General features: G+C 35.0%; 1 protein-coding gene across 1 annotated transcript; it reads right to left on the bottom strand.

Annotated features, from left to right (window-relative positions):
- Positions 1-393: 393 nt before the first annotated feature.
- Positions 394-22146, bottom strand: LOC134854350 (uncharacterized). The gene is made up of 5 exons (XM_063870574.1): positions 22004-22146; positions 14535-14672; positions 13691-13812; positions 5695-5823; positions 394-2015 (listed from the first exon to the last, which is right to left on the bottom strand). The coding sequence occupies exons 1-5, from the start codon at positions 22030-22032 to the stop codon at positions 1708-1710; spliced, it is 726 nt and encodes a 241-aa protein (XP_063726644.1). The 5' UTR covers positions 22033-22146; the 3' UTR covers positions 394-1707.
- Positions 22147-24580: the final 2434 nt, after the last annotated feature.

Genomic DNA, 24580 nt, shown 5'->3' with positions numbered 1-24580 from the left:
CAAAACTTTTTTAGAATTAAGTTGCACAAAAACAAAAAGAGTCTATGTACCAGAGGGGCGGGGATTGGACGCCCTCTCTCAGTAATTCGACCCTCTGCCAACCCTTTGTACTATTTTGAGATATCCATTTTTGGTGATGGACCCTAAAATTTTTCCAAAGGCGCCAATATATACTAATTTTGAGGGGGGAGCGCGCGCCAAAAAAACGCAATTTTTCGGTCAAAGTTTTCCAAAACTTACCTTTTCGGCCTGTTTTTTCAAAACTTTGGTCAGAATGGGGTTTTATAGTGATTTAAAAGAGCTCAGAAAATCAATTTACCTATAAAAAACGACAAAATTGTCAAAATTTTTCTGAAAATCCCCCCCATCGAGAAGATCCCAGATCCACCCCTGTTGAGTACTTCATTTGTGTTTGGGCAACCAGTATTTACTCAGCGAGTAGTTAATTTATGTGTCAACGAATTTCACGAAATTTGCACGCAAGTTGTTATCGTCTAAATTCCGTTATTTTATGATTGTCTAATTTGCTTGTCGTCTTATTTCCTAAACGCCATCCCAGAGCATAAATGCAAAGAAAAACTTATCCTGAGATTTGGATATGAGTTAATGATTTGGAGAGATTGGTCAACAATATCTATCAGAAAATCGGGTAAAAATTAACGATAGAACAAGCGCAGCTTCAAGGGTGAAATGAAAATTTTAATAAACACTCAGTTTAACGATCAAATACAAGAACTGTGAATAAAACACTTTTTACAAACGGCGCTGATGTGAAAAAGAAATTGAAGTTAAAAGGTTACAGCTCTAAATTTTAATCAGAAATTGAGAAGTTTGGGGTGTGGGTAATATGCATATGACCGCATATAGACTTGACACAAAATTGTTGGACCTTACAGTCTGCAAACTCTTTCATTGAAATGGGAGTATTTACATTCAGGGAATTCAAATCAGCGGCTCATCACGTAACAAAGCACAGCCAATATAGCGACAAAAAGGCTAATAATGAACTCATAAATTTTGGAAGGATTTAAAAATGAAATTGGCAAAGGAAAAACGCAAGACTTGAATAAATGTAATAACCTAATTCGATCCTTAAAACATAAAAACAGCAACTATTTATCACAACGATTCGTTATGGCTGTTTGTTTTCAAGAACCTGTAATCTTTAGAAAAAATTTGAACCTGTTATTGGTTGACAAACTACAAACATTTAAATACTCGATTTATCCAGAGTCATGGTTTTTAGATTTATTTTACTAACTCTGTTATCAATGACTAAAAACAACCAATCCCTGCCTTGGGGGTTTTATTCAATCTTATTATTATTACTATTATTATTATTATTGGGTAAATTGCTGAAGTTTGAAGCCCGCTAACTATATGCAATACAAATACGATGCTTTTTTACACAACTAAAAATTATGCAGTCCAATATATTTGCAACATAGGCGACCCAAAATTGATTTCAAACAGTGAAAAAGTCCTTTGTTTTTTTTCAAATCATTGATTTTGTGTAAAATTACTTCGTATGTAGTTATTGCGCAATTCGCAACCCACAAACACAGATCAGTAAGTCAAGATCTGAAAATAGAGATGTCCATTTTGCCCAAAATGTGCAAACAGAGTTTGCTGTATCGAGCAAGAGGAAGAAATTTATTGGTTCAACATTCAAAATACAGAGCATTATGTTAGTGGTGTATTACAGCGCTAATTTGTCCGCTTTGAACATAGGAAACAGTTGATGCCTTTTGGGTGAGTCCCATCACAAGAAGATGAATAGAGAAAAGAGTTCTTGCCATCGTTGAAGAGATAGGCACAGAGATACGTAAAGTTACCACTGGGTTCCTTTGGCGCCCAATAGTTGGTCAGAGAGACGACTATGTTGTCGGGCGATTTCCAGTCTGCTCCGTTGTTCTGCCTGGATGCTCCGATGAAGCAGTGTCCTTTTTTGGAAGCGGCAACACTCATTGCGATGAACTGTTCCTTGTTGAAGGGCGAGGCAAGCGTCCCATTTACTGCAAACATCAACGAAAACTATCAATTAGTAGACGAAAAGAAGTTCCAGGACAACAGGCCGACGTGACTTAAAGCTGAAGGGATATCAAGCCGAAATTTTATATTTTACAAGCACCTCAAAACGCAAAACTTACATCAATATAAAGCTTATTCACAAAAACATTAGGCAAGCCTATTCCATAATAAGCATTCTTCCTAACAATGCACTACTTAAGAGTGACATCAGATAGTAAGACCAGTCGGATTGTGAAATGCATAAATTATACACATGAAAAATCCCTTCAACAATGTTTAAATTTTTAATATTCCTAAACATAATTTAGAGGCTCACAGTATATTAAAAAAGCCCATAGCTTGTAAAGAAAGCTCATGGAGTAGAGAAAATTTTCAAATTAGCTTTCAAATAAAAATATATTTTGTGACTGGATCTTGGTAACTCTTCCCCCCCCCCCTATGGTGCCTTGTAACGAATCTCCCCCTATAAAGAAAGAATTGAACAGCTAAGCATATACGCATTTTGTGACTTGTTAACTATTTCCCCCCTATAGCAATAAAGGAGGGGGGGGGATAGTTAACAAAATCTTTGTGATTTTTTGACAAAATGTTCGGCTTGAAGTACCTAATTTTACGATTCGGCTTGAAGTCCCGTCGGCTTGATGTCCGGCACCCATGAAAAAAAAACTATTGATGAAAGCTCTTAATTTTTAACCGCTGAGATGGTGCGGTCCCTCATTTATTTTCAGCCAATCAGAAATCAGTATTCCAAAAAAAATTTAATGAGACCGCGAAAACCTCAAAGAAAAAAAAATAAAAGCCATCCAGGTCATTAAAATTAACATCCAGACCATTAAAACTAAAATTGACCGATTAGAAAATAAGAGAACACAATAATTTTCAAATTTTGCAAATCGAAGGATATTGGAAAGAACCTAAAATCAATTTTAAGAAACTGAAAGATAAAAAAGCATTGTAGATCTGCACAAATTGTTCAGCAAAACTTTGCTGAGAACTTTGCTGTATTGCTATATTAACTTTTCTCTTAGTAAGGATTTAATTTTTGCGCAAGGTCGTTCAGCCAACAGAAATAACTAACAATTCTGATTGTTTAAAAGCTTTTCTTCGTTCAGTACCTCCATCATGAGAATACCCCCGCTGAAATGATTACAGATGAGTCCTTCAGAGAACCCAAACATAAGAATAGCTCAAAACTTTGATTTAATTTTTTAAGCAATATTTTTGATTCATGTTCACCATTCTAGACTCTATTTTTAACAAGAATAGCCGGTTGCTGCGCATGTAGTACATACTGTTCCAATCAAATGGATTTAAGAAAAAAAGATTTAAGATTTTTTTTTTTGCAATTTTGTTGTCTGAACTTGTATTTTTTTTTAAAAAAGTGATCGAATTCTGAGAAAAAACTTAAAAAAACGTTGAAAATAGTCTTACATTTCGAGCAAAATTAAAACTAGTAGGTCAGCCTCTCATCAAACTTCGTCTAATTAATCTGAAAATCGAAAATATTCCGAGGAGTTCTTTTAGAACACGACCAATAAGGCTTTCATATGCTAGCACACTTGAACTGCTATGAGCTTTTCTTGAGGTAGTCAAAAATGGTTGTAAGAAATTTAAAAACGGACCCCAATCCATAGCTCCTTTTCAATCTGTTTGAGTGGTCGAAACAAAAAGCAACCTAGCTAGAACTTAGAACTCTATTTTAATGCAGAGCTTTTTAAATGTAAAGGGTAGTGAAATTGTGTAATGGGTTATAAAATCATATGAAATTTATAAATAATTATGAAAGTATATAATACTAACCACTCATAGTAAAAACTAAATTTATCTCAAAAAGCATGAAAATGAAGTTGTTAAAAATAAATAAAATACTGAATTAGAATAAAACACTTGAGAACAAGATGTGAAAGAAAAGAAATTGTAAGTGCATGCTTCCAAATTTTTAAAGAATTGTTCACGAAAGCGTTTTAATGTGGAATCTCTTATGCGCCAAGGATCGAATAAGGGGAAAAATCAGCCAATAGGAACAGAGTGATCAAAAATTGGAAAGCGTGAAAAAGTAAAAGAACGAAAAATTTCCAGACTGTTAAATTTTTTACTGGTCAAAACAAAATCAAAACGGCAAAAATGTGAAAACTGGTATTGCAACACTTAATCGATACATGAAAAATACATACCAAAATTTTAATATTTAAATTGGTTGTTTTTTAAGAAAACAGTTTGAAAGAGTAATACCTTACACAGTTAAGTTGAAGAAAAGTTAACGTATTCGGATTGTTGAAATTTTGTGCGCAAGCAGCCCCTTGCACATGAGAATAACCCCGCGTTTTACAAAACTCAAATTGAAGTGTTTGTATTTTGAATAAAACATATTTCAATCCTAGTATTGATTTCCGTAGTCGCGTTCAGACAAGTCGGCCACTAACAATTATCTATTTTAAAATTCAAATTCAGCGATAATGAGAAACATAAGTCGGCCAAAGATTATTTTGACAATTTAACTTCGTAAAACGTGCGCGCAAAAACTTTTTACATCCGGCAAAATTTTCATTAGATAGTTTGCAATCAATTCCTTTTATATGCAAAAAATTGAAAAAAATTGACAGAAACAAAGTACCTCATCATTATATTTAAAGTCTGTTCAAATTCTTAGAATAGTAGCTAAATAACAAAAAAACTCTACAAAAACTCATGAATGCAGACCTTGAGACTTTTACAGACGGTCAAAATGGTTATCAGTTGAAGGATTGACCACACTACCATGTACTGGCAACACCTTAAGCGAGGGAGGATGCAACCGGCCATCAGGTAATTTGGGTGTCCACATATCGTAAAACGAAATTGAAACTGTATATCCCAAAAAATTATGCATAGAAAACTATTTTTAAAATTTTTGGTCTTCGAAAGTTGTTCTTTGATGTTTCACATTTCTTTTTTAAATGTTGAAAACCTTCTGACCCTAACCATATAAGAAATATTTAAAATTTTCTTTTGATCTTGATTGTATTTTAGCTGTATTGTCTGTATTTGAAATTGTCTGAAAAATATTTGGGGAATTACTGTATTTTGTATTTGAGTGTGATTTGTTTTTTTTAACTTAGACTTTTCCAAGCAAAATCTGGTACCACAAATAATCATCCGATTGAGTCGAGTGATATATCAAAAGCCTTTACATTAGCTTAATTTTGCATTATTAAAGCCTTGAAAACTTTAGTTTTGCCCGAGTAAATTTAGTTTTTGGAGTTTTAAGCGCCATCTTAGGAATCAAAAACTCGAAGTTTTTAAATTGTTTCCCCGTTTTTCTAGTAATTTCTCTGCAAAAACTTGTTTTCATTCTTGTCAGTTTTGCTATATCTGTCGAAAACGCCTAAATTATACTTTTTTGTTCAGATCCTTTTATCACGCCGCGCAGAAAAACGCCACTAATTTGAAAAACAACTTGTTTGGTATTTTTAAGACTATGGTCGGAACATTCTGTGTTCTTTGCACAGTAACCGGCTAACCTTGTTTACGGGTTTGGAAATGTATCATGATTAGTTAGTATAACGTACTTCACCATTTCATAATGCAATATAAAAGATATGAGAAGCTACAAGTTGAAAAAAGGAAGGTCCAAATGAGGCTGCAATGAGCCAACATTTGTAAGACCAACAAAGAGAGACTGACGCAATTTGCAGAACTGATTGTAGTCTCCCCACTGGTGGTCCGAGTGAGATTTCCCCGCCGAGAACTGGAACCCCTCCACTGGGGGTCCGAAGTCCATGGCACCCGAGTCCAACACGAATGCATTCCACACTGAATATACAAAAGGAATGGTTAAAGTCTTCTTTCTGAACCACCCACCCCCCCCCCCCCCCCCCCCCCAGCAGATTGATATTAAATTAAAACTAAATTGAAAACTAATTGTGCGAAAATAATTTGTCATTTGGCTTCAAGTTGGGTAATTTTTCGACCAATAAGAATGCAGCAAAAATAGAACTCTCAACAGAAAGCTCTGGTGCTAACTTACTGATTGTATTTAAAGGGGTAAAGATTCTTTAATGAATACTATAGGGGGTGATAGTTAGGTTGATTCTTATTTTTTGCTTAATTTTTGATTAAATCTATAAAATGATCAGAATCCTGAAAGTCACTGCAAATTTTAAAAACTGTTTCCCATACTATATTTCGATACTTTAATTATGAACTATCTCCAATTTTGAAAAACATAGGGCTCTTTTCCAGTTTCCCACCCCCCTCGGAAAATTACAAAATTAAGCTGTTTAAAATTGTTCACACGGCATTTTGCATGTAAGAAAAGTTGTAAAGATTTGTTCACCTGTTCACGCTTTAATGCAGTTTATATTGAGAAAAGTCATTTAAAATTGATTTCCGTATATTGAATTTCAGAAAAAAAACAAAGGGGGGGGGGAACTGGAAAAGAGCTAAACATAGCAAACTGACAGTTGGAAAAGAGTAATGAACGCAAGAAAACTGAAAAAAAATCAACTTGTTTTTTCAAAAGTCCTCAACTTATGAATTTCGAAGAAAAAAACAGAAGGCCTTAAATTAACCGTAGAACAATTAATGATGGACACTTTTTTTGTTAAACTGAACCCAATTTGAGAAAACTGGATCAATAGGTAAAACTTTTATTTCGCTGGGAAATCTGATAATTAATTTCCATTTTCGAAACTAGAAGTCGATCAAGTTTTTGTTTGATTTTTACAATTTTGCTGTTCGAGAGTGGAGTTTGCCTTCCTTTCAACAATAGAAATGCACTGAACTTACAAAAATCACAATTCAAGCAGCGAAAAATCAAATTTGAGCATGAACAAATTTTAAGACTTTTTCCAGGAAAAAAAAACAAAAAAGAATCTGCAAGACCTATACGAGAGTACTCACTGCGGCCATTACTCTTAATGCATGCGATGGTTCTGGCTTGAATGCGATGGTTCTGACGCAACAAAAAAGACGTTATCAAACGCAAGCAGATGGTTGATGAGTTCATAGTATGCAATCAATTGACCGACTGAAAATTATTTTATATCAGTGTCGAGAAAATTTTTTGAAAAGAAAAATTAAAAAAGTTTAGAGAATTTTTGATCGGGCGACCATTGCCTCGAGGAAAGCAAGTTACCAGGGTTGGTGATCTAGCCTTGTATCTGAATACCAAAAAGTGATCTCTGCAGCTCTTTAATAATGTTTGCAATAGTATTTTTCTTTCATTTAAGACAAAAAAAGGCTTTAGACGCATCCAGTTTTATTGACTTTCAATTCTGAAACTAATTTTTGAGTTTTGATATTGTAAACTTTGGTGTTGCACATTCGTTCGAGAATCTGGCTTACGATTTCATCTAATTCAAACTATTTCCAAGTGGTTATAAACGTCTCAAAAGCCTCCAACGCGAGAATGGGGAGGGGGGAGCGGAAGTTTGCTCAATTGATCCAGATTGTATAAACAACTCTTTCGTCGAGGAAAATCATATTTCAGTTTTTATTTTTAAGGTCCATTTACTGCTACGATCACTCGCGTTTAGGAGATCACTTTGGTTTCCGATGTTTTTTTCATGTAACCTCACGTTGTACTAAGAAGCGAAATAAGATCGCGCTGTACCTGATAGTAGAACCAAAGTTTCAAAAAATTTTGCAATGGTTATAAACTTCCAACATTAGTCAGATTTAGGAAAAAAAGATTAGATCGCAACTAAGATTGACTTTCGATACATAACTATAAGGCAGAACAGCTCTACTCATAGGCTTCCTATAGTCACAAACTTAGACTGAGAGATTCTAGATACAGAATCTCTATCTCAGCATATTGCAAAAAAAGACACAAGTCAATCAAATCAAGCTAAATAAACTGGTCGAATTTAAGCGGATAATATTTCTGAAATTCAATTTCAAGAAATCGTTATTCAATTTCTGAAATACAATTGGGCAATTTGTGTCGTCTTAAGTCCCATCCAAGAAGCGTTTGTCGTCTTAAAAGCTGTCGTCTTATTGACCGGACACCAAGCAAGATACAAAAGCAACCGATCGGAGACCGACCTTTTACCAGACCGACCTCTTACCAGAAAAGTTATAAAATGGAAATTTCACCAGACTTGATAAACAAATTTGATTGATAGACGAAGCCATTTAGGGTAACTTCCCAAATAGGATAATTCTCAAATGGCAGGAAAACAAATTATTTCCCAAATGGCAAAACCGATTTCAGAAAATGTGTGAAAACTTTGAGGCGTGAAAAAATTAGATCTTTTCAGACAATTTTTACGCCTTATTTTGTTCACTTGTCAACAAAATACTAATCACTCATCAACATTTAATTCGAGCAGAACTATCAGCTTCTAAAAATTAGCCAAACTGAAAATTTTAATAAGGGACGGGGTTGCAATTAAAAGAGAGGGGGGGTGGGTTGCAATACGGCTTTAGGATCATTTCAACTATTGAAATGGATACCTTGTTGACTCATCCAACTTCACATACCCCTATAGAGTATAAATGCTTTAAATAACTCACTTTTAAATCTAAAATTTTTTCGAAAGTTTGCAAAATCCATTCAAGTCAGTTGCCCAAGGTTACAAAAACTTGAACCAGTGTTAGAAGTCTCCCCTCATTCAGAAATCTAAAATCGACACTATCGCCATCGATACACAATGATGCCGAAAATCCCTAGAAATGACGAATCCTTAAATTTCGAGATGAATGGGCAGAAACGCAGAACGGAAAAACGTTTTGTTAAAAATCGACAGAGAGTGAGGTATTGCCAGTTTTTTTTTGATTGGCAATTTCGAAATGTAGAACAATTTTTTCCGAGGAATTTTCAAAATTTTCACTGAAATTTTTTAAAGTTATTTTAGGAGTATTTGGAGAATCAAACATTCCCTCGGTTTGATGTTTGCTTCAAAATAAAACGACAGGATTATACCAACGAATGCTACAGATAGTATCAAGAAAACTTCAAAGAATGGACATGCGACTTTAAATGAAAAAAATTATCTGCGAATTCGAGCTAGGGTTCAAGGTGAGATACAATATTTCTGTAACTTCTAACATAGACATGATCACTTTTTAAGACCACCATGGTACTTCCACTAGAGACGTTTCTGGGGAATGTCGATCAAGTTGGTGCCGAGGTAAAGAGGGCCTGGCCATTGACTTTACCTGTACCTAGTGCCTGTAAATTCTATGACCAGGCACTCTTCGCCCCAGCATCAACTTGACCGAGATCCCCCCGAAACGTCTCTGATTCCTATGATCCGAGTTCGAGGATGTTATTTTCATGTCTCCAAAGCAATTTAGTCAAAAATTAGGAATTCGGGATTATTTACACCTACGATATAACAATGATAGAAGACTGAACCATTCTATTCGAAAGTCCATTGCATTAGGTTATCTACCAGTGTTATATGTCAGCCAAAAATTTTATGAGTTACTCCATGAAACGTCAACAAAATTACTGCTTTCACGAATTACAAATCTTAGTTTCTTTTAAAACTATTTTGAGGCAACTTGGTCACATCAACTTCCACAAAAAATCTGCAACATTTATGCCAAGCAGAACACTCTGAGAACAAAAAATGCTTGAAAAGGCTACAACAATCGGCTGAATAAACGAATAGGCTGTCGAATTCGCTCAAATTTTTGGGTGTTTGTTCAAACTTTACAAAATGAAGAAAACTGGGCAAGAAGATCAAACAGGCATTTCCAAATGGGTTACCAAGCTGATGTTCCTCAACGAAAAAAATGGAGAAACCTAAATGCAATGATTTGCAACGTGAAAGAGAGATTCGAAGCCCAATGGCTTGATATCGACGAATATTGCGATAGTATTTCCCAAATCTGCGAAAGCTAGTAAAAAGCAAACCAATTTAATTCGTTATTTCTGTTGAATATTCCGGTTAGATTATTTTGAAGTTAATTTGAATTCATTGCCACTTTTCAAAAGTTAGACTATTTATGCTATTTGGGAAATTAAAAATTTTTATGCCATTTGGGAATCTTTTGGAAATTTATGCCATTTGGGGATTTTTAAAATTTTATGCCATTTGGGAATTATGCCATTTGAGCCGTAAAACCGTTTAGTTGGTCAAAGACAATGATTTCTCGGTTTCTCAGCGAAGTTTTGTTTGTTTTAACTGCTCTCTTTTCGAATCTTCCACAAATTTAAACTTTATTGAACTATAGGATTGTGGTCTGGCAAAAGACCTAGCCACAACCAATCGGCTCTAAAACCATTACGCATGCAAAGTTGAATTTGATGTCATCAAAATAATTATTACTGTCTGAACAAAATAAAAATTCTTAAAGATTGCGTCTAGCGCATGAATGTTTAATGTGCACCACTTTGCTCAGAAATTAATCAATCCAAAATATTGTTTAAACACCTGCCACTGATCCTGATGCATTACCCGAATACTTATGTAATATATTGACCAAAGAAGCAGAAAAGCTCATTTGTTTATAAAATGGCAAATATTAGAGAACTGCGAACTACCTTCGTTTATTGATTATAACTATGTATTCTGCTAGATATAAATAATTCGAGCCTTTGTTAATGAGGTTCGAGTTCAGAGTAGTTTTGAATCAAGCTAACTCCCTACATCGTAAATACACCGCAAGTGCCTCCATTCAAATGGTTAATTTGGATTGAAATTGTTTATCACGCAAAAAATAAGAGATTATTACAACTCATGAAAATTAACAAAAAACATCTTCGATGTTCATCCAAGATGGGATTTTTTCTATTAATATCAGTTGTGTAAATAGTGATCCAGTCTGTTTCCTTCTTGAGTCTGACTAGTCGACAGAATAAAAAAGCGGCAGATGGTAATTATTGCTAAAACACGAAAAGAAAATGCATTTTTCCATTTTATTTTTGTAACAAAAATTACAGAGGCAAGTACTAGCGAGAAAACGACAAAGCAGCTCTATAAAACAAATAAAAAAAGATTTCAAAAAAGCTTTGAAGATTAAAACTTTTTCTGTATCCGAATCGATTATACGGCCAGGCAGTAATGACCAGTAACAATTGTTTTAACGAAATGGTTTATTAAACTGATTTAACCAAAAACAAATTGAGTTGAAACATTATTCTAAGCAATTACCACCACAAAAATGCAATCTCGCAGACAAAAATGAAAAAACCAATTTTTTGAACTGCATATTAAAAACATAATCATTTTTCAGATTTAATACATGCTTGGGAAGGGCATTCTACGGTAGATCATTTAGGGGGGGGGGGGGGGGGGGAGATTTAACAGTTGATCTCAATTTGATAACGTCCGACGAAATTCATGTTCCGAATCCTTTTAAAGCTTGGATCTTTTGCTTAATTGAGAGCATTTATGATTTACTTTATCAATGTTTAAAAGCAAAAATTGGTTAAACCGATTTGGTTAAAAATGTTTTAATTCGTTAATGGTTAAAAAATCGGTTTTTACCAAGTTAACTGGACATCACTGCGACCAAGAGATTTAGAGTACCTGTCCTCGCATCTGCGCCACTCACCGCTGACAATTTACTAACACTAGCCACAAATAAGGCAGCTACATATGCTAATAAATTGCCAATGCGATGCAGCAATTACAAAGTGGCACCAAATACAAATAGTCGCAATTTTGCATGTAATAGTTTGGAATATGAAAACTGAGCATCCACACTGACTTTGCATTTAAAAAATTGAACAGCAAAAAACCAAACAAGACTGCTCGTATATCAGTAAAAAAAGCCCTGAATGTTCCGGCTGCACTTTAAGCTCAAAACAAGTTTGTAGATTGAATAATTGACGAAATAATCAAAAGAAAAAAAAACAATGTTTTTTGTTCAATTTTTTCTTCATTTTAACTCCCAATGCACTATTCATTTTAACTCCCAATGCACCCAAAAAATGAAGGGTATAAAAAGCGTCTAGCATTGTTTTAATGGAACGAAATTGCTGGCCTCAATTCAATTAGGAACGCATAATTGGCCGCTTGCGTGTGTTATAAAAACGCAATATATCGCCCGTTAATTATCCCAGATTGGCCAAATTAGCAATTTTTAAGCCCTGTTACGTTACAAAAAATCATCACAGGTGAAATATGGCTATGAATAAGGCTAGTTTAGAAACAAAAACATGCCGCGACAATCGAATGGGAAATTAGCATCGGAAGATAATTTACCAAGCGGTACAAATACCTTGGCAGCAACCATTTGAGCCGAAAGAAATCAACAAGATTTAAGACTTATGAAAAGTTCCCTCACACTCAAAAAATCTTAATTGCTCCTCAAATGAAACAATATGAGACAACTAAGCCGATTTAATGTTACCTAAAACCTACTAAGCCCAACAGAAAAAATAAAAACTGAGAAAAATTTAAGACTAATAAGAAGTTATCAAGCCCCCCTCGCCCTTAAAACACAGAGACGCACACACATACACTTTTATCGTAAGTCGAAGGACGCAATATGGGGCCGATAAGCTGACATAATTTAGGCCGAAACCTATTGAATCGAAAAATGGGAAAACAAAAAAGACTACAAAAAATTTTTGGCATGAATAATTTGAATTATAATTTCTATTAAGATGTTTAGCATTTCGTGCAATCCAGAGGTGAGCATAAAGAATATGTTTCCATTAAAGCAGCTCGAAAAAAAATCACTAAGCTGATAAAAAATAGGCCGAATAAAGTTTTTAATCGAAAAAAAAGAAAGATATACGATGTCAAGGTTAAAAATTGTAAACAAACAGCTGATGTAAATCAAAACACTTAAAACATAAAAACAAAGCGGGAACTAAGACGACAAAAGTGAACCGAAAGCAACGAAGTCAAAAATTGAAAAAAAATATATATACCAAAGAAATATCATTGAAAAAATTTGAACTGCGAATTTATTGAAAAAACACTAATAAGGATGCACAGTGAGGGTAATAGACCAATGAGCGCAAATAGAACACGCAAATACTGCATGCATGTCATGTACTGCATGCATGCTCAAAACTGTGGACAAAGTTGTTTAGGGGAAAAAAGTCTAGTACCCGATTGCAGTACCCGTGCTATCGCAAGGGTAAATATCACTCGAATGGTATTGTTGTCCTGAGCTCAACTTAAAAAGATATTTCACCTGTGAATATTTTTAATTAAATTGTGGGGGTTTAAAGACAGCTCATAGGCCAATTTGGGACATATATGTGCGATATTTTAAGGACAAATAGCAGGCCTCAATTCAATTGGAAACGCATTAATTTGCCGCTTACGCATGTTATAAGAACGCAATTTATTGCGCGTTAATTGTCCCTAATTGGCCAAAATAGCCATTCTGCCCCGTAACTTTACAAAAAACAATCACAAGTAATTTTTTTTTCAATTTGAGCTCAGGACAACAAAATCTTTTAGATGGTACAAAAAAAACTCCGTCAAAAACGCTGAAATAAATAATCAAAAATTGACGGAATGAAAAACAGTGTTAACGTATTACTAATCGAATTTCAAAGCACATGCTATAAAGCCGTAAAAGGGCCACAAATAGTGGCACCAATATTTACGACTTAGGTTGGAAAAAAGAATTGTCGAACTATTCCAATACGTTCGCTAAAGTTCGATAGTTTAAAAAAAGAAACCGACCAATCTTTTTTGTTGGAAAACGTATACAATTAACTTGTCCTAGATGCTAGGCAGAATCATAAATGTGGTCTTACGTGCATTCTCGTTGGTAATCGTTTTCTGTTGAGCTGCAATCATCTGGTCCAATTGCTTTGCATCCGGCAACGCCTGTTTTTGACTGGACATGTCATCCGAAATATCCGCAGTCTTCTTCACACTAGAAAAAAATTCGAACTGATGGAACTTATTTCTTCCTAACCAGCTAGTCGCGTTGAGCCAAATAAGATCTGGCAGCTGTAGAAAAACGTCTGCCATGCGTGTAAAACCATTGAATTTTATACTAACGTAAGCACGAAAGTACGAAACAGAAGCGCTTGCTCTTCAAGTTTTTTTTTTACAAAATCGGAATTTTAATTTTTTTTTTTCAAAATCGGAGTTTTTAATTTCTAATAGAATTTTCTTAATAATTAATAATCAGATAGTTCAATCTGAATGCTTTGTTTATTTATTTTTTTTTCTAATCGAGAGGAATCTCAATGGCAACTCAATGGGCCTTTTTTCTATCCACTCCAAGTTATCAAAATTGGCGATTAATTTTTATTGTTCACAGTTTTTGCTATTTTCTCCAGGAAAGAAATGTATAATCATAACTTTCGAGAAATTCTTTCGGATCTACTTAACAATCTCCCCCTTTCAAGAAAAAAGGGGGGGGGGGAATGTTAAGTAGATCAAAATGGTAGATTTTTCGACCAATCAGAATGCAGCAAAATTCGAACTCTCAATACAATCTCTAGAGCTAGCGTGCTAATTTACTGTATTTATAGGGGTTGAGATTTTTAAGTAGATACCATAGGGGTGGTGGGGGGTATGGTTGGGGGGGAGGGGGGTTGTTAAGTATATCCATTCTTTCTTCTTTCAAATTTTGTGACCTTTCAATACCTGAAGATGGAGGTCCCTACAGATGCTACCGATGAAACAGCGAGTGTTACGAAGCCCAGTAGTTTCAGAAGGGCTTTTTTGTCTACTGAGTTCTGAAGTGTCGAAATATCACTAGATGAATCCTCGTGAACTCGGCGACTAAAATGATCAAAGCATAATTTTGAAACTATCCCAGAAAATTGACCTGTAGAATTTAGGGACAGTCAACAAAAACCAGATATCAACAAGGATAGTCGGTTACTGTGCAAGTAGTACAGAATGTTCCGACCAGTCTTAAAAAACACAATTTTTCTTCTTCAAAATAGAGTAGTTTTTTCTGCGATAAAAAGATCTGAACAGAAAATTAGAACTTAGGCATATTCTACGGTCATAATAAAACAGGCCAATTGGAAAACTGTTTTTGTAGAAAATTGACCAGAAAAACGACAAACATTTTCAATTTTTTTTTGCAAAATTTTTTTTCCCGCAAAATGGCGCCAAAAACTCCACAAATTAACTTTACTCGAGTAAAACAAAGTCTTCACGGCTTAAATTAAGCATTTAAAAGCAATTTTAAGACTGAACGCTCACTTTATTAGCACAAAATTAGAACAAAAATCGAAAATTGTAAACCAGTTTTTCTCGACACTGGGACAACGTTTTTGTTATGAAAGTTTTTTAATGCCGTTCAAATGACGACTGCAAGGGCTTTAATACGATATATCACTCGACTTATTCCGATGATTAATTGAGGTAGCTGATTTAACATGAGAACAAAAAGAAAAAGTAAAACAAGGATACCCGGTTACTGTGCTAGTAGCACAGAATGTTCCGACCATAGATAGTCTTTAGAAAACTACGGTTTAGAAAGTTTTTTTTCCAATTGATGTAGTTTTTTATGCTTGGTGTGATAAAAAGATCTGACGTAAAAATATCATTTATGCATATTTGATAGTAATAGTAATATAAGCAAATTGGACCAAAATTTTTGTAGAAAAATGACAAGAAAAATAAAACTTAAAATTTTTTTTTCAAAAATTTTTGCAGAAAAATTTTGAATTTTTTGAAATTTTTGGTTCCCAAAACTAGTTTACAGGCTGAAAATTAAGTTTTAAGGTCTAAAATTAGGCAAAAATCAGCTTGTAAGCCTACACGCTCACGCCAATTTAGTTCGAAATTAGACCAAAAATAGAAAACTTCAAGCCGGTTTTTCTCGACAATGGGAAAATTTGTTAGACATTTTTTAAGATCGTTAGAATCACGACTGCAAGGGCTTCAATGTGATATATCACTCAACCCAGTCCGATAATTATTTGTGGTACCCAATTTTGCGTGGAAAACAAAAAGAAGAAAAAAACTAAAACACACCCGAATACAAATTTCCTCCCTATTTTCAAAGGTCGGAGCAAAAAAAAAGAAAAAACTAAAACACACCCGAATAGAAAGTTCCTCCAAATTGTGATTGGTCGCAACAAACGGAGCTCCAAAAAATCAGATAGACATAAAAAAATTTTTTTTCTAAAAATCATCAAAATTAAAATAAATTAAATGAAAATAAAGTTATTAATAAGGAAAAAACATTGAATTATTAATCAAATTTCGAATGATCGCAACAATAAGAATTCCAAATATTCAGATAGACATAATACAAATAATTCTAAAAATCATCAATATTTTAATAAATGAAATAAAAATAAAGTTATTAATATGAAAAAAAACATTAAGTTGTTAATCAAAGGTTACAGATCTACATCGCTTTGTTACAGATACACATCTACATCGCTTGGGAGAACACCGAGAGGCCAACATAGTCCTTTTTAGGTGTACATTTAGCTGAAAACCATAACGTATTTTAGTTCACCGGTCCGGTTCTGGAGGATGAATGCAATCTACAACCGTCGCAATTGCGAGATTATTCACGGCCTTGCTACTATGCTAATCATAGAAAGCATTGCAGTCTACTGAAACAAACTCAAAGCATCGACCTCAACTAGGTCTGTCAGCAAAGTTTCCGTTAAAAACAATTTAAAAATCGATGCCACTACGGAGGATGGTTCCATCATCAATGTACGAAACTGGAAAAGCCCCAATAGTGGAGTAAAAGTTTCTACTAAGAAAATTTTGACTACGGCCGATCAACTGCTAGACCATACTCAACTTCAAACCCGCCAGGGCCAATTGAAACTACCGAATCCAAAACATTTCAATTAAACGCTTATAGTCTAAGTAAAACAATCGATAGAATCACACAATAAATGACAACTAACAAGAATCAACATCAAAATAGTATGAACATCAAACTGCAAAACAGTATGAGCTGAATTCAAGAGAAAAAAAATCACCTGGATACCAAATAGAGGTCAAAAACCTGCTAAAATTGCATTAATCGATAAAGAAACTATTAATCTCCATATACTAAAATAGAGCAACAGCTAAGACGAACACCTCGAACAAATTGGAATCGAATTAAAATAGGAAAACACATATTAACCTAAAATAGAGCAACAGCTAAGACAAACATCTCAAACAAATTAGAATCGAATTAAAATCGGAAAACACATATTAACTTAAAAAATGTCTACGAATCCCCACAGTCTGGCTACGGACACAGATATGAAAACAAAAACGACTTCAGCGGTGAAAACTTAGGCCATGGATTCTATGAGTCGGACCTTATTGTTTCGAATGAAAGTAAATAAATCAGCATAACAGATGCAGAGCTCTCGTCATCTCCCAATAACAATCAAGGTAACTTGCGAATTAGATACGAGTGGAGAATCACACAAAAGAAACTTAATTAACCTTCGCAAAGCTGATTGGGTAAATTTTTGAGAAGAAACCGAGCAAATGAGCTTGGAAATCGAAGGCACAAACTGCTCGGGACCAAAAGTTATAACGAAAAATCATAATCGAAGCTGCTGCCTCCCGTCACATTTCTCAAGGACGCAAGCTCAAAATCAACCCACGTCTCTGCTTTCTAAAACCGTAAAAACTACAAAAGAAATAATTACTCCCAAAAGAAACACCCAGGACAACCATATTTATGTCCTCTAAAAACACTAGACTTAATCAAAATAAGGGGTGTAAAAATGAAAAATTTTTCTCAAAAAAGCTACCAAAAACCATCAAGCAAAGTTTGGTCCACCATTAAATTTCTGTCAGGACGAATCCACAAAGAAAACACCCAGCAAGACAATCTGATTAAATAACACCCTAAAATACGACGCAAAATTATAGACAAAATGTTTTCACGAGCAGTTCACTCCTCACTCAGAAAAAAACTGGCAAAAAACATAACTTTACGCAACAAAGAAGCCAATAAGGTATCTATATGTTACAGAGAGCCAATAAGATATCTATAAAAATAAACTCCTTAGGCCTAAACCAAAATTTTCTCATCCACTTATTTTATCGTGACCCAAATTCTACTGCCCAAACCAGTTGAAGAACTTGAGAATGTTAAAAACCATATTTAAAGAATCTGGAGATCCATTATCGCCTATCGCCAAAAAAGTTGAAACGATGAATTATGCTAAAATATACAATTATCCGACCACCACAGAGATTTTTGAAAACTCGCTCTACCGTGACTGCACTAAACTGCATCAATTATCAACTAACCAAACGACTGAATCATGAAAAATCAAGTCAAATAACCCATTTAATAGCACTATATCATTGCTACCTTTGATGCAGCAACCCATAGTTTCCTTCATAGCAAAAGGTCCAATTCAAACTTTACACCAACACTAAGCGATGGCTGTTATCCTAGATGCAAGGAAGCTTCACTTATCTTGAATTTAGAGACCAAAAACCTGACATGAAGAAAATTAAACAAGGCGTACCACAAGGTGGTGTTGTTTCGCCTAAACGCTTCAACTAATATATGGGCTTCAATCTTAAGCTACGCAAAATATTCAGCTAGTCACTTAAAATATGAAAAGAAGAACATGAGATCCGGTTAGCGCCCAATTGAGCTATACACCTGAGTGCTAACTAGGATAACAAATTCACACTTGAAACAAACACAATTAACAATTGCGGACGAATTCAGGCCAAAAACGCCATCTTGAAAAATATGCAAAGGCGGTTGCGAAAAAAAGACACTAGTCATTAATCAAAAAGTATTCAACGGTTGCATGATGAACTGCAACAGTGGCGTGATAAACTACACAGCGGTTATCTGCTCTCCAAGTTTAAGCAAAACCAACCGGTAAAAATTCTGTCAAACAAGACAATGTAATTACATCTATAGCTCGATGTGTTAAAATGACGAACATAGATTATATAAACAATGAAACCCACACTTCACTATTCAAGAGCCTAACGATATGCTTGCCAAACAATTCCACAGCGGAAGCTATTTTCCGGACTGCAAAAACCATGAAAGTTAGAAATTACAGAGCAGTCGATTACTGAGAGTGACATGGAAAACAAAATACGAGAGAACAAGCCTTAGTCAAGCCAACTGATTTAGTTATGAACGTATATTAATGTAGAATGGTCCTCGAAACACCTAAATAGTGAAATTATGAGAGATTGCACTATAAAATTTCAAGAACAAACAATAAATATAGGAGCACAAACAATATTAATGATAGGAGCACACTCACACATCTACGATCTAGATATTCACTTATCCTGAATAGTAACTAGTCGCAAAAACATGCATTGCTTGCGATCTAGAACCCAATGACGCGCAACATCTATCCAACTGTCCAGGCAGACCGAAAAAACTGAATACCTTTTTGTCTTGTCTTGTTCCGATTAACGCCCTGGGGCCTTGGGTTTGGAGATTCGGAGCTTGACGTCCTTTCCTAGTCAAATGTCTGGCTGAGTTGTTCGTCGTTTTCTGTCTTCCACATCCCGGGCAACTGACCTTCGGCCTTGGGCCCGTGAAGCAGTTCAGTTTGTGGTAATGCTGTTGTAGTTCCGGTTTCGACTTTTATCGGTCTTGAAGTGGTTTGTCAGAGGGCACTTTTCTGGAAAGCCCTTTTGGCATCCTGGGCATACAAAGCTCTTCCCCGCCTGGCGGAGGGTACAGTAGCATTTTTTATTTTCGAGATTTCCTTTGTTCCAAAAGCGGCACTTTTTTTCTTTCATGTCACGACATTTTTCCTCAAACTCGTACATTGCTTTCTTCAAAGCCTCTTCCTTCTATCGCCTGATTTATCCGATTGCAGTCGGCTACGCACCAACTGGTTTCATAAGAGTATATCTGCCCGACAGTGCGGCCTAGGCTAGAACCCAATGACGCGCAACATCTATCAGTGTTAAAACGACGTTTCATTACCCGACATTAGTGACATGCCCTACTTATCACTCGCGGGACCAATAATACTGGACTAGCGACTAGACAAAACTCAGAACAAAACCGAATAAACAAATCCATTATTGTCAAGAGTCCACGAGGTGCAACAACAATTTCTTAGATCTAATGGATCTTCTGATTGGTCAAATTTCTTAAAGTGACACTTTTTTCCTTTCTACTCGTCTTCTTTCCTTTTATAATTTCATTCCTCGATGCTTTCTACCCATACATTTGAAACCAACAGAAACAAACTTTTCAATTCAACAGAAAAAATCCTCAAAGCATGTACCATAACATACCAACCATGAAATATGGTTGTCCGAAATTCTTGATTGAAACTGTTCAACTGAAATTAAGCAGCCTCTAAAGAGAAAATTAAACGACATTCTTTTATTGAGGCTATGTTTTTGAACGACTATGTATATTCGATAGAATATTACATACGATAAACGCCCCAAAATTACTCTGCTTATTGATTACGCCTAACATGTTTCGGCTCTTTCCAACTTACTACAAATAACAATACTCGACAGCAAAATAACCACAAAATAATGGAAACAAAAATTATCGCCATTTCATTATTCAGGAGCTATATTTCCTGCGAAACTACAAAAGGAAAGAGCTCACGCTTTTAGCTAATTCGAACCTAGTTATGATGAACTAGAGATCACAGCTACTGAAAGAAAGGCCGAAGCGCCAAAAATATTTATTTGAACTAATCGATTAACTACTCGAAATTGCATTGAAATTGTAAATACAACAAACGTCTTCGCATATTTTTTGTGCATCCTCAGGCTACGAAAAGCTAAATTAATATGTACAGATTAATTAGACACCATAAAACGCGTCTAACACATCTTTTACACAAAAATTTTACGCAGAGGTTTCGCGGAGCTTCACATCATTTGCGAGACAACGCATGATGAAGCATACGTCGAAAGACATTAAAAGTTTAAAAAAAAACGTCTAACAAAACTTAATATTTTCATAAGTCTCGGTAGAAGTTCATTCAAGGCAATGTGCCAGACATTCGAAAACTTGAGTAGCAACAGAAGAAAACAAAGCCGAAAATCTTGCAGCAGACACAAGTATTATATAAAAAAAAGATTTTTATCGAAAAGTTTTATCTAAAAAAGATTTTATAAAACAAATATTTTAAGTTCTTAGTCCCTCCTAAGGAACAACACATGAACTTTTAACTTTGAGGAAAGTTTTTACAGAACAAGAAAAACCCGTGATAAGACATTTAAAGCGACAGCCTTTGAGCAGACACAAGTTAGGCCGAACAAAGTCGATTTAATGAAAAAATTTCAAAATCCTCCTAAAAATAACATTGAAAAATAATTGCACTAGCAACTACAATAAAAATTGCTTACAGCATAAGCGAATTTCGTGATGTGGCAACTAAGCCGACAAATTTTGAGCAGACAAACGAAAGTTCGACAATTCAAATCTAACCGGTAAAAAAATTGTCACGGGAGAAAAATTTGGAAAAGAAATTATCATAAAAAAATGAGCAATAAAATTGTTTAATTTTCACTTCTTAATCTTCAACCGTCCTGAATAATTCAAAAAAAAATAAACAATATTTGCCGTTAAGCCGATGCAAAATAGTTTCACTAAACCGACAAAACATAAGCCAAAATCATTTCGGTAGAATAAAATTTCTAAGCGTAAAAAAGATAAATTTCATTTGTTACCAACATTGATTTAAAAAAAATACGCAACCTTTTTTGGATTCAGCCGCAAAGTTTGATATCCTTTTGTAAACTTTGAGAATTTTAACACGTTGGAGAAACCTACTTTTACAAAGTCATAACTGACTATTCAAATGTTCAATCCGCATTTTTATTCGAGACAATGGTTAATCACAACTAAGATTTTAAAAATACCATAAGGCATATACGGCAAAAACACAGAGACACTTAATGCTCTTCTATTGTTTCATACCATTTTTAAGCACATTAACATCAATTTTGCAGACATTGGTTTTACGAATTGGTACATGAGCACAAAAAATGTTTGTTTCGCGTAATCCAGCCACATACTAACATTCATAGCAATTCTATTACGTGGATACAACTTTGAAATACAGAACAGAGAAAAATCGGTAAAACGGCAGAAGAACCAAATGTGAACTTCCCCAATTGCTTTATTTTTTTGAAACTATATTACTTACCTGCGATTTCTGTTTGATGTCTCAGCCATAATTTGTTAAAAATTATTATTTTTAATATTTGCAAAGGCTGCCTGTGTACAGTTAAAATGGTATATCACCGAAAATGACCGAAAACTAAAAAATGGTATGAACGCTTTTTTCTCGCTAAACTATTTCTCAGAAATGTATCATTTTATCTTTATTGAAGAAAGAAAGAGTAAATTAAACATCCAATAAATGGACAAATGTGTAATAAAATTTTATCTTTATTCATCATGCAATATGTATGAGACAGACATGCTTCTGTAGTTTAAAAGATACGAAAAACTATATTCAAAAATAGAAATTAAACTCTTTCCTAAGTAAAACAATAAAATGTAAAACGCACGTGCAATATAGTTAATGTTTTTGCCTTCTGATTTCTTCATTTTGAACGAAAAAAATCTAATTTTTTTTTCAAGTAAATCTCTGGGTGAAGGCTCTTTTGCCCCCACTGAGTAAAACCAAGTCATTAGTCAACAACAACTGACGGAGTCTCAGCTACCAATTACTCATGAAGTGCTGATTGAAACGGAGACAAAATTCAGAAATGCGCTAACAGCAAACAAATCGACAACAGAAACAAAACAAATCCAAATAATCAAAATAATCCCCCCATTCTCGAGAGAAAATGTAAAGTCAGCTGAAAATCTGTCGCAGGCTTATCGGAGTTGTGCTTCCGATATACTTAAACAATTCCCCACAACAATGCAACAGAAGATGACAATCTCAAAAACAATAACTGATGACCGCAAACTTCGTACACTGACAGTAATTGCTCCCCCCGAAGCAGAGCAACTCATAACTAGCATCAAAAGCGAAGGAATCATTCTACTTAACAGGACGGTATTTCCCATGGGATGCTTTCCAAGGTCTCATAGACCCAAGAACATTTACCCTAAACTAGCCAAAATCAAATTGTCGAACTTGCCTTATGTTTGCCAGAAGACATAATTTTCCCATATTCCCATATTCCAACATGAGACTTGTATCGTAACTGAACCGGGTCAGTATATTTACACAGGAAGAGCCATTTTAGAAGTTAAAATTCAAAACGAAGAACAAGAGAAAAAGCTGACGGACTGGTCTTACAAATCGAGAATGGATGGCTTCAAAATGTGAGAAGGTGTAGAAATCTCGTTTCAGATACCTTCACTACATGAATGTCAAAAATGCAAGATGTCTGGACGCCAAGAAAAAGGTCATCACGATGATTGGTGCAACATAGGAAACCAAATAACCAATAATCCAAATAATCAGTACCCACAAAAACCAAGCTCCAATAATGCCAGCGACGAGAAAAATGATGACGAAACAACAAGCGATAAGTTTTGTAATGGTACCGAAAATGAAGAAGATAAGAATGTCGAAACACCACCATCTAGAGTTGTGCCAGTCGGTCATATCTGGAAGTTTGACCTTGAGGGACACGAAAATACGTAATTTTGGAGTGAAGTTTTAATTTTCAAAATTTCGAATGGAGCCTGTCATGCTCAGTTTTCTCGCACCAACTGAAAACACAAAGTGAAAAATCAGAACGACCGAATTTACAATTGCGGGAAAATACTTCAGAAAACAGCAGGAAATTGCTATTCGCAATTTCCAGATACAAAATAAGACACGAGTAGAGCTGTCTTATCCCGAAATAGGAGGAGAGATAATAAAAAGAAGAGAGAACAACTATTCGAAACGAACCAGAGTGAACCTTCAATGGAAAGGTGGACAGCTTGAGTGTCCCAATGGTTCTTACAAAAACTCCAATTCTTGAGTCAGAACTTACTTCTGTTATCAAAACTGATTAGTATTGAACTTATCTAGTTATATTATCTAATTCTCGAGTTGCTTATCAAATTAATTACTCCATGTACTCGAGTGCATCAACATGTGAGTCCCTAATTTAATTTTCTCGAGTGTGTTTTATGATTGTTATGTTGAGATAAGGCGAGTTTTAGGTTGATCCATCTGAAATGGATCAAAGTTCCACTGTCCAATAAAAAGTAACTTAACGGATTGTTCCGACCATGTTTTTAACGGCGTTCGTGTATTTTGGGTATTTCGAGACCTAAGTATGGGGACGTTCTTATTTTCTAGAGTGGGGGGAGATTTTGGTAGTAGCCTTTAAGCTGTAACGGGTTCTATTCTCATGTCGCAAGCGAACCGAATTGGCTCCGACCGTTTTGAGGTAGAAAAACACAAGAGATAGTGTCCCTGACTCTTGAGCCAATGGTTATAGGGCCTATTTTTCTTAATCCTCATATGTGACCGAAGTAGGCGACTGTTACATAGTGTTTTTATGGCGCTCCTGGGTGTTTTTACGACATCATGACTACGGAGTCGAACCCACTTGACTTAGCTCCGAGCTGCATGCCCATTCTAGAGTACCGGTGGTACGGTTCAGGGGGAACGTGTAAACCTTCCGGTTGTATCGTGATAGCTTTTTAAGAAAACTTGAGAAAACTTCCTGGTACGCTCTCCGAACGAGGCCTAGCTAACCGAGTAAAGGGGGGTAGCTAGGGAAACAAAAACAAGAAAAAAGTATAGAAAAAGGAACAAAAACCA

The sequence above is a fragment of the Symsagittifera roscoffensis genome, chromosome 1, assembly GCF_963678635.1.
Source record: "Symsagittifera roscoffensis chromosome 1, txSymRosc1.1, whole genome shotgun sequence".
Lineage (NCBI taxonomy): Eukaryota > Metazoa > Xenacoelomorpha > Acoela > Convolutidae > Symsagittifera > Symsagittifera roscoffensis.
The sequence above is the reverse complement of the archived record's forward strand: the minus strand, read 5'-3'. Positions and strand labels throughout refer to the sequence as shown.

What these genes read in the sequence shown, in the direction of transcription:
- LOC134854350 (XM_063870574.1), bottom strand. Translation starts at nt 22,032, where the DNA reads ATGGCTGAGACATCAAACAGAAATCGCAG. An exon ending in ACATCAAACAGAAATCGCAG is followed by an intron (nt 14,673 to 22,003) that starts GTAAGTAATATA and finishes TGATCATTTTAG; the next exon opens with TCGCCGAGTTCACGAGGATT. An exon ending in CAATCAGTTCTGCAAATTGC is followed by an intron (nt 2,016 to 5,694) that starts GTCAGTCTCTCT and finishes TGATGTTTGCAG; the next exon opens with TAAATGGGACGCTTGCCTCG.